The 14252-nt window shown below is 38.4% G+C and overlaps 1 protein-coding gene across 2 annotated transcripts; it reads right to left on the bottom strand.

Moving 5' to 3' along the window:
- On the bottom strand, positions 54-6753 carry LOC109836306 (double-stranded RNA-binding protein 6). 2 transcript variants are annotated; one of them, XM_020404166.1, is made up of 3 exons: positions 6104-6753; positions 3776-3998; positions 54-1627 (listed from the first exon to the last, which is right to left on the bottom strand). In XM_020404166.1, the coding sequence occupies exons 1-3, from the start codon at positions 6347-6349 to the stop codon at positions 696-698; spliced, it is 1401 nt and encodes a 466-aa protein (XP_020259755.1). In that variant the 5' UTR covers positions 6350-6753; the 3' UTR covers positions 54-695. The 2 variants fall into 2 exon arrangements, with proteins under 2 accessions (XP_020259755.1, XP_020259756.1); XM_020404167.1 differs by having other exon boundaries at positions 3776-3995; positions 6104-6752.

Raw genomic sequence — 14252 nt, 5'->3', positions numbered from 1 at the left:
GCAGCTAAATTAGTGCGAAAATAAAGTGACGATCGTTGTTCTAAGCGTCTGGATGCTAGACAACATCTGTGTCTGTGATCTCGGTATTCATTTACCAAAACGCAAAGAGGATGCAGCGACAACCACAGAATCATAGGATCTCAGCATGAACATAACCTAGCCATTACCTACATCTGTAGAAACAAAAGAAGAGAACCAACCACAGGCATCAGCTTTCAAAATTTCTTCCAACCGATGGATTGACGCTCAAGGTGATTTCTGTTTCAGCCGAGGAAGAGAAGCGCCCAATCTCTCTTCCAACCGAGGGGTTAAAAGCTTCCAGCATTCCTCTTCCAAGGAAGCACAACAAAACACTCACTAGGCAGTAAAACACAGCATATAGAGAGACTCCATCTAAACCCTCAACGGAAGTTGTTGTAGTAGGATGGTGGCATGCACAATTAGGTTTCGGAAGCTGCCACGCGAAACAGTACCTCCCCTCGCTGACCAGAGCACCTGAACCTGCGACAAGCTATGTCATAAGAGGCCCATATCATGCGTGCTGCTTGCCAACTGTTTAGTTTTGCATCTATGAAGCTAATAGTAAAACACTAGTGCAACTGTAGCCTGATAAACTGCTAGGTGAAAACAAAAAATAAGGTAGGGAAAAAAGAAAAGGCAAAAGAAGGAAGTCTGAAAATCTTCAGCTAGCAGCATCAAATCTCTAGCCGCTTCAGCCGTTCTGCCGCATCAGATTCTACGGAGCCACTTGCTTCTCTACCTACTACAATATCATTCTGAATTGCTGGCTCCTCGTCCTTCATCTCTGCAATCATCTCTGCAATCCCTGGAACTGCTAACTTCACATCCTTAACCTCTGCGCTCTCTGAAACTGCTAACTTCACATCCTTCACCTCTGCAACATCCGGAACTACTAGCTTCACATCCTTCTCTCCGACCTCCGAGATTGTTGGCCTGACATCCTTCACCCCTGCATCATCCTGCATTATTGGCTTCACTGCTTTTGCGCAGATTACCGGTGCTAATTGTTGCTTTGTCTGTACTGGACGAATCACCACTGGTGCAGGAGACGGACCGGGAGGAGGAGCAGAAAAAACCGGTACTGCCTGCCTAATGCGAACCGGTGATGCCATTCTTATTGGCTGTGGGCTCATCGCCGGAGAAAGATGATGTCCAGCTGATGGTGGTGGAAGAGGAGGAGCAGAAAAACATGGCACTGCTGACCTTATAGTCACCGGTGGGGCCATGCCATGGTATGGCATTCTGTATTGTTGCCTGATCGGCACGTACGGTGGAGCTCCGGCTGCCGGGAACTTCTGAGGCATGAAAGGAACTGTTGATGAACCTTCGGAAGGTGCTGGGGATGTGGGTCTCGATCTCGGGGTTGATTTTGGGCGGATTAGAGGAAGTATCTTTGACCCAGCCTGTGAGGGAGGTTGCAGTGACGTTGATGGTCTCTTTTCAGGTTGTATGGGGAACTTCTTTGGGAATGGGATTGCATTGGGGTTGTTGGCCATTGCAATCTTTTCCTTGAGACGGTAGTTGAGAAGGGCTCGGGCTATTGTGATTTGCTCTTGTTCATCATTGTTCTCTGGTTCGTTTGATGAGCTTGCAGCTTGGCGTGCCACTGTTGCATTTTAAGATAGAATCATAGAAGTCATTTAGAATTGGCAGTGTCTAAAATTATATAGCACATAAAAAATTTTAACATAAGGAGCTGGCGATCAATTCATCCGAATTGAATCTTGGAACGTCCGGAAGCTTAATAACACTCATATGAAAAGAGATGTACATATACAAACCACAGACCAACAAAGTCGAGAGATATGGGATGCAAGATTTTTCCTAAACTGACAACAGAAATTATATAACCCAACTAACTATTGTCATCAACAATATTTGGTTTTCGAACTTAAAAGGGCTGCATATCAGAGTTCTACTCAAATGGAGATATCCAAACCAAGATAACTATATAAATATGAGGAAACTGAACTGCTAAATGCAGGGTGCATTTTCTGTCACGCAATTTAGCTTACGCAATAAAGAAGCTCTACCAGTATTTTCACTCAGAAAAAGTAACTTGGTGTCTAATTGGAGAAGATTTTGGCAAGGGAAATTATGCTGCAAAATAGTATGAAGCTACATTTTATCTATTTTCTCCCTGCTAATGCCAGATATTCACAATTCAATCCACAAGCTAGCAAATTTTTCCTGTCTGACATCTAAGCCTGTAACCGAGTACATGAAGCTCAAAATTCAAAACCAAACCACTCAAATTTGATGACCTATCACTTACGAATAGCCAAAAGTTGAAATTATTCATTACTGCTATTAATCTTCAGATAGCTTGAGCAATTAAAATATTCTCCCTTCACTCATATCCTCTTTATGCACATGAAACTGTCTACTTGTGATATCACAGTTGTATCATCTTCAGATAGCTTGATTGTTAACATCATAGATACAGCACCGTATCGTATGATACAAAATGAGGCTAGCAAAAATAGTAAAGGATACTGACTTGTCACAATATCAGAACCCAGAAGGTTCATATGTCATGTGACACCTCTTGTATTGTATGATACGGTATAAAAATCTTACAAATCTTATAACATATCAATGTGAAAGGGGTATGGCTTTTTGAGACTTTTGGGTCCACAAATTATTATAGTTATGCAGATATAAATAGAGGAAACCAATTGAATTAGGATTTTTCCAATGATTGGTGAACAAAAAGGAAGCTATCATTGTTGAAGATGATGACATGGTTAATGGATTGAGAATTACTAATTGGATTTAAATTGGCTTTATTTGCCATTTCTTGAATGATTTAAAACTTAAAACTTATGTACTTGGATAAGGTTTAGAAATATATGGTGTCAAACGGCCTAACCTAGTTTATCTCTATGGATGTTGTGGTTGAACTTTAACTAAATGGTGCTAGGTTGAACAGATAAAAATCAGAATAAAATCATGATGCATATTCTATACGGATACACATAATCAGAGTTGGCTGTAACTGTGAAAATTTATAATTCAACTATGAAGCAACTGTAAAATCCATCATATGTTTACATATTCATAACACAATGAAATTATGTAATTATATGTTTTTACCATTTTAACTCCCTTTTATCAGTGCTTTAAATATGCCCATAATTTTGTATACACATTGTTGTATCTTGATTAGTTAACAATTACACATTGGTTTATCTTAAGTACATGACACAAGACGATAGATGATATGCATCTTAATTTTCACAACTTTGGTATAGATATTTTCATTCATTTAACCCACACGACACAAGACGATAGATGATATGCATCTTAATTTTCACAACTTTGGTATAGATACTTTCATTCATTTAACCCACTTAACTATAATAATTCTTTAGTAATTTTGAAACATTAGCTAAGGATCCGGTTTCTACAATCTTCTTGATTGTCATTTAAGTCTATTCATCTCCAATGAGGTCAAATGGGAAGCACAGTCTAACTTAATGCGACTCCACGAATAAGACTTTGCAACCAGTCATCAACTTACATTGAGTGGGATAATTACATTACTTCAACCTCCAAATTCTAAAACAAGAAATCAGAAGACAGACTTAATATAAAAGCCCAACTTGACAGAGTCATCATCGCCTCTGATCTATGATACTCGGTATAAAGTGCATCTAAATTTTCAATCCTGATTAATGGGGTTTCTCAGGTTTTCTCTCTTTAGTACTAGATAGGCGCTAGAAGTAGAGGAAATATTTGAATAGTAACTTACATTGTTTCAATGAAGACCATGCTGCCATGGCAGCATTCTTCTCTGCCTGCTTCTTGCTCTTAGCTGGTTCGCCAGTGAATGTGATTCCGGCGAGTTCCACCGTGCACGTGAAGACAGGTAGGTGTCCAAGTCCTGATCGGAAAGTTGTATATGATGGCAGTGGGGCTCCCACTCTCTGAGATATTTCCTGCAAGAGGTTTTTATAAACCCCCGTCTCGTCCTGCTTAAGACAAAACGCAGAAGTTCAAGCGTTGAATGCATGATGCTGCAATTAAAAAAGAACTGAAAGGAACCAGTAGAACAAAAATAATACATTGAGGAATTATGCTACAAATTAACCAACAAATGCCACTTGTGATGTTTGACCGTTAAAGAACTTACGGAAGCGGTATAATGTTAAAACATGTAATAAGCATCAAGGGCTTTTCAGTTCAAAGACCTAAATTGTATAATAATAATCAAAACAAAATTGGTGGCAACAACTTTTCTCCTTTTTGTTCTGGGAAAAAGGCATTTGCAACACTCCACGCTACTAAGTTTTCTGCAGCCAATTAACAGGTTAGCAAATTCATAACTGGTCATCACATATCAAATTGTTTGAGATATGCATGTAGTCTATCACAAAAAACCGACTCCTACACAGACAAGTTGGTCCTTAGTTGCAAGGTTGACGGGCTTAAAAAAATCAAACTTCATACAAACTGGAAACTTGGTTTGTTCAGTGGAGAGTATATGTGTCAATTCATGTGTTCCACAATATTTACAGTCATCATTTCAGCATGAATGAAGTCTGTATCCACGCTAGCAATGTGGATCAATTACGGCACAAGTTCAATATACATGCGACTAATGATACATAAATAGACACAATGCCCTTTGTTGTCAATAATTGAAACATTTTAAAAATCACCTAGTAGAGGGAACATCAGAAATAGTCAAAGTCTGACCAAATTTTAAACGTTGTGGAACCCTACAACCATTGCCTCAAAAGTCATGGGCTGCGTATGAGGCCAAATTAATTTAGATACATCATAACAAATTTTAATGTTGTGTAACCTAGAAATTTTCTCTGTTACCAAGCAATAATAATAATAATAAAGTAACTTGGCTTGGAAATGATCAGGTCACCGTCGACGAACTATTCTGTCCACCAAACTCGCTGATTCAGGATCGAGGAAGCCTTTTGACTTGAAGTTTCTAAGGCACCCCCACTAACCCCAAATGGGATTATAAGGAGGGGGGAAGAAAAACCAGAGGAAAAGCCACCACAGTCTTCTTACGTGTGGGCGCCACCATTGGCTGTCTTATTCGAGACGGAGCATGTGAACGGACCTCAGTTTACAAAAAGTTGGGGAGCAGATTTAATGGCTTGAGGACCAACGAAAACAGCGTCTTAATTATTAGTTTTCAGATTTAAAAAGAATCATTAGTGAAGTGAATTAAATAGTTAGCCCAAAAAGCGACATCCAAACAGAGTCTGCCGAATGGCACGTTCACTCGTGCCGAAAATGCCCCTCCGCCTCAAGTTAGTATTTAGACAAATATGTACTTTCCCCGAGAAATAAATAAGTTTGTTCAGAAACCCTAGGTTTTTTTTAATGAAGCTCGCTTGGAACCAAAAATTAACAAATGGAAAATAAAAAAGATTAAAATTAAAAATAAAATAACAGGCTGAACACCGTCGCCGTGTGGTACTAAGCCTGATCATAAAACAAAATACAAGTACGCGTACTCGAACTCCCCCAATCCAAACTCAGCTCGTAACTCGAGTTCCCCTTTTTTCCAAAACTTGCTAATACTTGCTATTATTAATCAGCTCCACCGTGATAACAAATATTAACCATGGAATCTCCGATTTTTTTTTTCTTTACGAATATAGATTTCTACATTTCCGAATTCAACCCCAATTTCCTTCTAGTCTTCTCAATTATTACCAAGGACATCAATGAAATTAAAAAGAAAATTAAATTTAAACCCAAGCAGCGAGCTCATCTTTTACGCCTTCAATTAGATCAACATTAGCTAGTGAAGTGGATCCTCAAAAATGAAAAACAAAATAAAAAGGAAAGAATCACTAGGATTCAACTAATGACCTCGCGCAACCACTAGGCGTTACTAAACTCAAGATGATGATGTTCCTGCTTCAATTCCGTCAAAATTGGGATGATTTTACTCACAAGTTTCTGCCTTTTATCAGCAGATCAAGTTCGCCTCCTACTCACGTCTCGCAAAAATTACCAAAAATAGAAATAACGTCGATTCTCGGAGCTAGCTTTCCCCCTAGCTCCAAGAAAAAAAAATAAAAAAAAATAAAGTTCGAAGAAATACCAGGATCCGAGCAGCGAGGGAGTGAGAGGGTCCCCGGTGAGAAAGGGAGTTGAGCGCCACCTCAGCAGCGGAGTGCTCCGCTTGCCTCAGCGTCGTGCAAAAGCTGGGGCTCTCGAAAACCTCGCCGTTAAAGTTAACGGTGGCCTTAAACCTGGGCGCGTGGTCAGGCCCCTCCCTTATACACGTGTACGACGGCAGATTGAAGCAGCTCCGTTGAGCTAGCTCCTGCAGCTGGTTCTTGTACATCCTCTTCCCCCCCCCGCTTTGCTTCGCCTCCCCCAGCTAGCGCTTCTCCAAAATCGCTTACGATCACCGCGCGGGGACCGGATCCGAGCTCCTATCTCGATTCCCCGTGAGGAGACGCCAGATCGGACCGCCGCCGGGAGGTGATCAGATCTCCGCCGTCGAGTCTGTCCGCGATCGGCGAGGAATTTGGGGGAGAGGTTTATTTAGGGGGGGTGTTTTCTTTTTCTCGTAATAATTAAAAGTCTACTCCATTGAAAGATAGAGATCTGGAAAGAGGGTAAGAACGGGGAAGAGAGAGAGAGAGAGAAGAAGAAGAAAATGAGATGGATAATAACAATAAAAGCGAGCAGAAGTCTTTTATGAGGTTTTATTACTACTGCTTCTTCTTTTTTTTTTTTTTTTTTTTTTTCAATTTAAAATTTGGGATCAACGTTTGTTTCAACTGTTGAGATGATAGTAGAGTGAGACTTTCGCGTAAGGGCCCACGCTCAAAATAGTATCAGCCCCCTTAAATCGTAGATAATTTGATACTAACCACTCAAGTCCTCATATTTTGATTTTAGCCCCTCGAATAGGTATGATATGCTGATATGAGCCCCTCTGGTTAGATGGTGTTAAAAGTTGAGGGGAATGTTTTGTTTGCTCTAACCCATTTAAATCAAACTCGTTAGGAACTCCCTAAAACCCAAACCCGTTCCCTATTGCTTCTCTTCCCCAATAAGAAAATTTTAAGGAAACCTTAGACATCAACGACTATATAAATTGACGGAACTCTAGCAAACGACATCAAGCCATTGATGCTCCTCCAAACTCCAATTCTCATTCTCAAACCTCTTCATCCGCCAAGTTATTCATGGAGTATACGGGTTCCAATTCAATTGGTAATGGAGCTAGTGTTGATGGGGCTAACGCGAGGTGTTTTTATGGGTTGCAATACAGAATTTAGGACTTGCAAGCAAGAAGAGAATAAGGGTCTACAATTCTGTGGCTGCACACTGTAGGCAATAAAAATTGCCTTTATCCCAAAATTGAGAAGTTCGCCTGCAAGACTTCGCCTGCATGCTCAAGATCGCAAGAATAAAGCTCATTTGGCTTGTTCGCTTGCATCAAACAAGCTAAGCTCGCCTGAACGCTTGACTTCGTAGGCGAAGCGAAGTTCGCCTACGCAATGGACTTCACCCAGAAAGAACTGAGCTCGCCTGAACGTTCAGTTCGCCAGCTGGCAAATTAGCTCGCCTGAATGCTTAGCTCGCCCGCACGAACCAGGCTCGTTTGCAAGAGGTTCGCATGCATGAACCAAGCTCGCCAACATGATCTAAGCTCGCCTGAATGCTCCTGAGGTTTGCCTGACAACCTCGTCTGTTCGCCTAGCTCGACTGCAAGCTCGCTTGAGCGTTTAACTCGCTTGCAAGCTCGCCTGCTAGCTCGCCTAAGCGGTTAGAACCACTTCCCACGATTTGAGGGATTTGGGTATGGTTCTCCTCAGCTATAGTTGTGGGAATAATCACTTCCCATGATTTAAGGGAATGGTTATGGTCATCCTCAACTATAATTGTGGGAATGATCACTTCCCACAATTTAAAGGATTGGCCATGACTCTCCTTAGCCATAAATAGCCATGTTCGGCTACATGAAAAGGGGGAGGGCTCTCGGACTAATTTGGATTTTGGATCATCTTGGCATCTTGCTGGAACTCTTTTGGCAACCGGTCTTTTGGGAGATAAAAGAACCGAATTTTGCCTCTTGAGCATTCGGCCTTGATTCCAAGCTCGGGTGATCGAACTCTTCATCTCAAGTTTCTACCACGCGCTGAATCTTTCCCACAATCTCGTTCAAATCGCTCAAGGGAAACAAACTCGGCATGAGCATTGAGGGAGGCATCCTATCGCTACCAAAGAACCCCATGTTAAACAAAAAGAGATCGAATCAATTCTCTTCGCTTTTGTGTAAAAAGTGATCTATTGATTTGTAATACAATTTTAATTAATACAAATCTAGAATCAAATTTTACAACCTACACACACAATATAGAAATTCATCATACACTGATCGTGGTTACTTTGCTAGGGTATATGACAATAAGAAGTTTGATTGTGAAAACGTCAAAAGAAGTGAGTTTGTTGGCTAAGAAGTTTTTTGCAAATATTATTGTTGATGATGATTATTTTGGTCGTGTTAGGGATATTGATTATTGTAGAGTTATGTAAGATGTTTGAGAGTGTAATGTTGGAGATGCTTTAATTTGAGTATGGTGAAAGAATATGATGTGATTTGAGAAATAGTAATAGTAATTAATGTTATTTGTGAAATTTTCTTAAAGAAAATTTAGTAAGCTTTGTATGTGCACATAAACTAGATAAATGAAGCTGTTGTTTTGTATGGTTTGTATCTACACATAAATCAGAGTAAGTTTATATGTGCCCGGTAACATGTTTTGCATTCTATACACACATGATACATATTGTATTAGTTACATACACGCTAATACAAGATGCACAAAACTGAGTGTATTAACTATTATGTACCTATTAGCACAATACGCACAAAACTTAGTGTAATATTATGTACGTAATGTATCAATACACATAAAAGCAAACTACGAAACCAATATCAATAGCCAATTTGATCTTGCAAACCATAAAAAAGTTAAAGGGAGTTATTTTATAAAATCTGAAAGTTAAAGAAGGTATTGCGATAATCCTTATACTTAAGGGTTTTTTTTCCCAATTTTGGCAGTCAAGCGGGCTTTCTGACCATCATCCAAAATTAAGGGGTGTTTTCTAATATTTACCGTAATAAATACGAGTGCTAGTTTGATAGTAAATTAAGAAAGTGGAGTGAACATATCAAACGGATGTTTTTATTTTTATTTTATTTTTAAATTTTCTTTTTTACTTCCGACGATGACGGTGAAAAGTTCAGCCTGCCTATTTTCATAAGTTAGCACAGTCTGATGAAAATTGACCCCTAGATTACCTGGATGTAAAAAGTCATTAGTTTATAGGTAATAAATCAAGAGACTAAAAGAAAATTATAAGAGAACGTTTCTTAGTATGTGACACTAATTGTAATCAAAAAATTAGTACCTATTAACATATACTAAAGAAAAACAAGATTGATATAGCCCACTCAAAAAACTTAGGATTAAAAATTAAGAAAAAAAAGAAAGACTTTACTCTAAATTTTGAAGATCAACTGAATAAGCCGTATTGTATTGATTCCACTAAGTTCTCATTACTATCATCTTTTTTTTATTAAATTAAGTGTTATTATTCGTTTGTTTGCTTCCCAGCATCTTCTTTTGTGTTTATTTATTTTACGTTGCTCCTATGCATTTTTATGCTTTTTATTGCACAATGTCTGAATATCGCGATTGATCTTCTCTCGTTTTATAATCTGTAGAAACGAGTCATTAAATGGCAATTTCTTACCGTAAGATCATATTTTCTTTGCGCTTATTTTTTTGCAGACTCTGGTTTAGGGTAGAACTAAAGCAGGACTGAGTTTGACCTAATTTCGAGGGGGGTTTGAATCTCAAACAGTGATGAATTTTTCGTTGGCGTTGTTAGATTTAATTTCTGCAGAGAGAGAGCAGCGAACGTGAGCCGTTCGTTTCGGGAGGCCCGAAGCAGGTCGACGGTCGTCATCATATGCACGAATATCAAAGCGTAGAATACCAGCCTTCTGTACAAAATACCAAATGTTTTATTAATGGAGGCTCACGTTATTAATCTGTTTTGTTTGTTGTTATTTAAGAACACGTTGGAACCCCCCCGGAGCAGACAAAAGGCAGCATCCGACACGTTGAGGGGTGTGAAGTTACCCGCGGTAAGTTTAGATTATAACAAAAGACTTTGTTTTACCTCCTTCTGGTGCTCTGTATTAACGAGTCAATTGAATTGAAAGACTTGATTTTTTATAATAAAAAAAAAAGGAAATAATAAAAGAGGCAGGTGACGACGAGGAAGAGTCGGTGACCACACCTTCACACCTCGCTTAAATGCAACGACCGTCTTGCCTAATAAATAAAGGCACTATTCTCCGATAGTTATTTTGCACAATACCACACTTGTATTTCTTTAATTGCAATTTTGCTTTACCCCAGTTTGATCATCCTCTTATTTTCTTTACTTTTCTTTTTTCCCCTCCTCACCTCACCCCTTGTTTTCTCCTCTACTTGGTGTTAGCAATTGAATTAAGGAAGAAATACACGCGAAATCATAAAAGACAGAGTGTACAAGACTTCTAAGATTTTTATATTTTTTCTTTTTATTGACACAAATTATAAGTTTATCTGTTTTATATATCAAGAGAAGTCCCCTTCTAATTTGAGTGAGCCACAATTTTAGAATGCCAAAAATGCTCTCGCGTTTGAAAAAAAACTATGAGAAAAATACAAATAATGGTCTAGCACTTGGTGAAAAAATACAAAATATATAATTAATAGTTAATTAAATATATGTTTTGACAATTTGACTAGAACACTCCTCTGTATCCTATGTCATATACGAACGTGAGCATCAAGCGATTAGTATCATGAGGAAAAAAACCTATAAACATTAATCGCTTGTAAAGATAAAAGATATAGTGCCCTTTGATTAGGGGAAACTTTCTTTTAAAGAATACAAATCAAGGAAAATATAAATATATTTGTTGCGTTCCATTTCATCAGCTTTTTATGCATTTATATCATACAAATTTTTATAAATGAGATGGCTTTTCTGATTTATCTCTTAAACGCTTGATATTTCTTTGGGTTAATCGCGAACATATGCTTTGTAGTATCGTTTAATTGCAAAAAGACACAATGTAATTCTATTATTGCTAAAAGACCGCCTACAGCTCTAGTTGTTGCGAATAGACCCTTTGTAGTATTGGCTCAAGCGCGAATAAACTCTCTTAGTGAGTTGTTTTGACTCGTTTAAAAGCAAAAAATAGTAATTTTCTATACATAATTGCCAATAGAACTCTAAGGAGGCTATCCGCCTCCCCAAATATTTTTAACAATTTTAAGAGTAAATAAAAAAATAAAAAATTCACTCAGCAGTTTATTCGCAAAAAGTAAAACTATGAGGGATCTATTAACAACAAAAAAATTATAAAGAATCTCTTTGCAATTGGGATGATACGAAGAGGGGTTTGTCCGCAATTTAGCCCTATTTCTTACCAAAGTATTCTACTTCATGAACACGGCTCTTCATACAATCTTTTGAATTGTTGGTAAAAGGGCGATTTCTTGCGTTGCGAACAGCACACAAACGATGAGGTTAGTGGATACCACCGTTTACTTTACCCTTTACATCATTCTTTTCGAATGGATTAAGACATGGCTGACCACTTTTTATGAATACTCTCTGGGGCTGTTTGGTTGTTTTCCGGAAAAAATCGGAAATGGAGAACTCACATTTCAAGAGATTTTAAGACATTTTCTGTATTTCTTTTTTTTATTTGTTTCAAAATGAAATCACTGACACGTTATCGCCACGTCGCATAAGAAACAAATCCAGCCGCAATAGTAACAATATTTCGATTTCCATTTTTTGTGTTTGTTTGAACATTAAAAAAAAAAGAAATGGAAATAAGCCGCAATAGTAACAGTGTTTTCAGCAATTAAATAATATGTTTTATTCACGGTCACTGTTTCAACAGTGCTTTTAGTAATTAAAAATTCATTAAAGTGATATTTTCAAGTGTTTTCATAGGTTTTTTGTGTGAAAACAATTTTCTCAAAAAACTGACGTGTCATCCTACGTGACACCCTCATTTCTATAAATCACAAAACGAAACAAACATATGATTTAAAAATCGGTTGAAACTAAAATCCTACGTAACAAGGAGGATTTCTTAAATCTGACAAGGTAGGGGTTTTCTTATTATTTTTAGCAAACAAACAGCCCCTCAACATAATTGGGTGTCGTTATTGGAAGAAAAAGTGGGAGTCTTCAAAAGTTACGCACCTGCTTCAAAAAGAGTGGCACCTTTTAAAATCCGAGCTTCGAAGAAGTTATCGAGTTGATTGGAGATATCTCAGAGCTCCGTTGACTTTTTCCGGTGGGAAATAAAATTTCTTCAGTATCCCAACTAACAGATAGATAATCTAGCTAGTATTTGCGAAAGTCGGACGGAGGTCTACAAAATGTGATGGTATCGCATTCACGTATCTTATTTTATCTATTTTATTGCCAGCTGAATATGATACGAAACGAGAAGATGCACCCAATCAATAATAACATCAAACAACTCGGGCTTATGGTTGACCTTTGATTCGTTGTCCAGGGTACTCCGCTAGAATCCTGAGCATATTCAAATTGAACCAAACGTCCAACTCTGGGGTTCGTTCGTTCACACGCCAAAAGCCAAACGCACGAATGTCACTGAAACCAATAATAATGCTAAGCGCCATTTCCCTTGTTTTATGTTTTCCGGATAGAGCTATGTTACGGAGACTCAAAATATAGGACCATTGGAGGGGACACGTGAGATGTCCCACTCCTATTGCATAATGAGCTTGCATGACCAGCTCATTATGCAATAGAGAGGGGATGCCTCATCTGTCCCCTCCATTGGTCTCATATTTTGGGTCATTAAGATATTTTTTCTTCCAAATAATAGGTGATGAGTTCTGGGTCAATACTATTTGATCTCAGAGAAGAAGGAAGAACAGATTTTGAGGGGGGTTCCGCTAATGGGTAAGAGGTTTTTCACTTTCTTCGTTGTTATTTCTCAAGGAGAATTACTCCTCCATTTATAGGGGCTCAATCCACTAACTCCACCCCCAGATCCGCCCCAATGAAAGATTTTCTCTCAACAACCCTTCAACGTTTTCACGTTCCACAATTCTCTCTACTGAGAATCGTTGATTTGGTCACCATGACCGAGTCAAGCTAGTTCCACAATTCTCTCTACTGAGAATCGTTGATTTGGTCACCATGACCGAGTCAAGCTAACATCTCCCATTTGACCAAATTAACCAAGTGATATGCCTCTCACTATCCGTGAGATCAGATGTTTCTGCTTACCATTACTCCCACTATCCGTAGAGAGTAACTCTTATTTTATTATTCATGAAATTTTACTTGAACTTATTTATTCCTAAGTCCCATCAAACTTACGTGTTTGATAAAAAAATTCCGCTGGTATTCCTTTTGTCAAAGGATCAACAATCATATCTGTAGTAGGGATATAAGTCACTTTGACTTCTCACTTTTCTACAATATCTCGAATATAGTGACATTGAATCTCAATATGTTTTCCTTTGGAGCTATTCGCGCCACTATTGATTAAGCTAATTGTTGCTTGATTATCATGGAGCTATTCGCGCCACTATTGATTAAGCTAATTGTTGCTTGATTATCACAATAAATATCAATAGGTCCTTCTAACAAATTGAGATCAAGATCAATCAAAAACCGTCTTATCCAGACAGCAGCATGTGTAGTTGACATACTACAAGCTATATATTCAGCTTCTTGCGTATATCTAGCAACACACCCTTATTTCTTGCTACTCCAAGAAACAACTCCTCCTCCAAAGATGAATAAATATCCCGAAGTGGATTTTCCATCATCTTTATCACCTCCGAAATCAGCATCGGAATAACCGAGGAGTTCAAGCAAATCGGCTTGATAAACTAATCTATGAGTCAATGTACCTCTGATATACTTCATAATCCTTTTAACAGCTTCCTAATGTGCTGGTCCTGGATTACTTTGATATCTACTGACTAGACTCACAGCATAAGCTATATCAGGTCTGGTGCACAACATTGCATACATCAAGCTTCCAATTGCTTAAGCATAAGAAACATCTAATGGCTTTGATTCAAAAAAAATAGATGGGCTTTGCTGGTTGTGGGGTATTGGGCCTGGCTTTGTAACTCGGCTCTGTTGGCCTTCTTGTTTTG

Source organism: Asparagus officinalis, chromosome 4 (genome assembly GCF_001876935.1).
Source record: "Asparagus officinalis chromosome 4, Aspof.V1, whole genome shotgun sequence".
Lineage (NCBI taxonomy): Eukaryota > Viridiplantae > Streptophyta > Magnoliopsida > Asparagales > Asparagaceae > Asparagus > Asparagus officinalis.
This window is presented reverse-complemented; position numbering and strand designations above follow the sequence as displayed.

Bases quoted from the DNA above. Each gene is read 5' to 3' on its own strand.
- LOC109836306 (XM_020404166.1), bottom strand. From the start codon at position 6,349: ATGTACAAGAACCAGCTGCAGGAGCTAGCTCAACGGAGCTGCTTCAAT. The intron at 3,999-6,103 runs GTATTTCTTCGA...TTTTGTCTTAAG, and splicing joins CCCTCGCTGCTCGGATCCTG to CAGGACGAGACGGGGGTTTA. The intron at 1,628-3,775 runs GTAAGTTACTAT...AAAATGCAACAG, and splicing joins ATGGTCTTCATTGAAACAAT to TGGCACGCCAAGCTGCAAGC.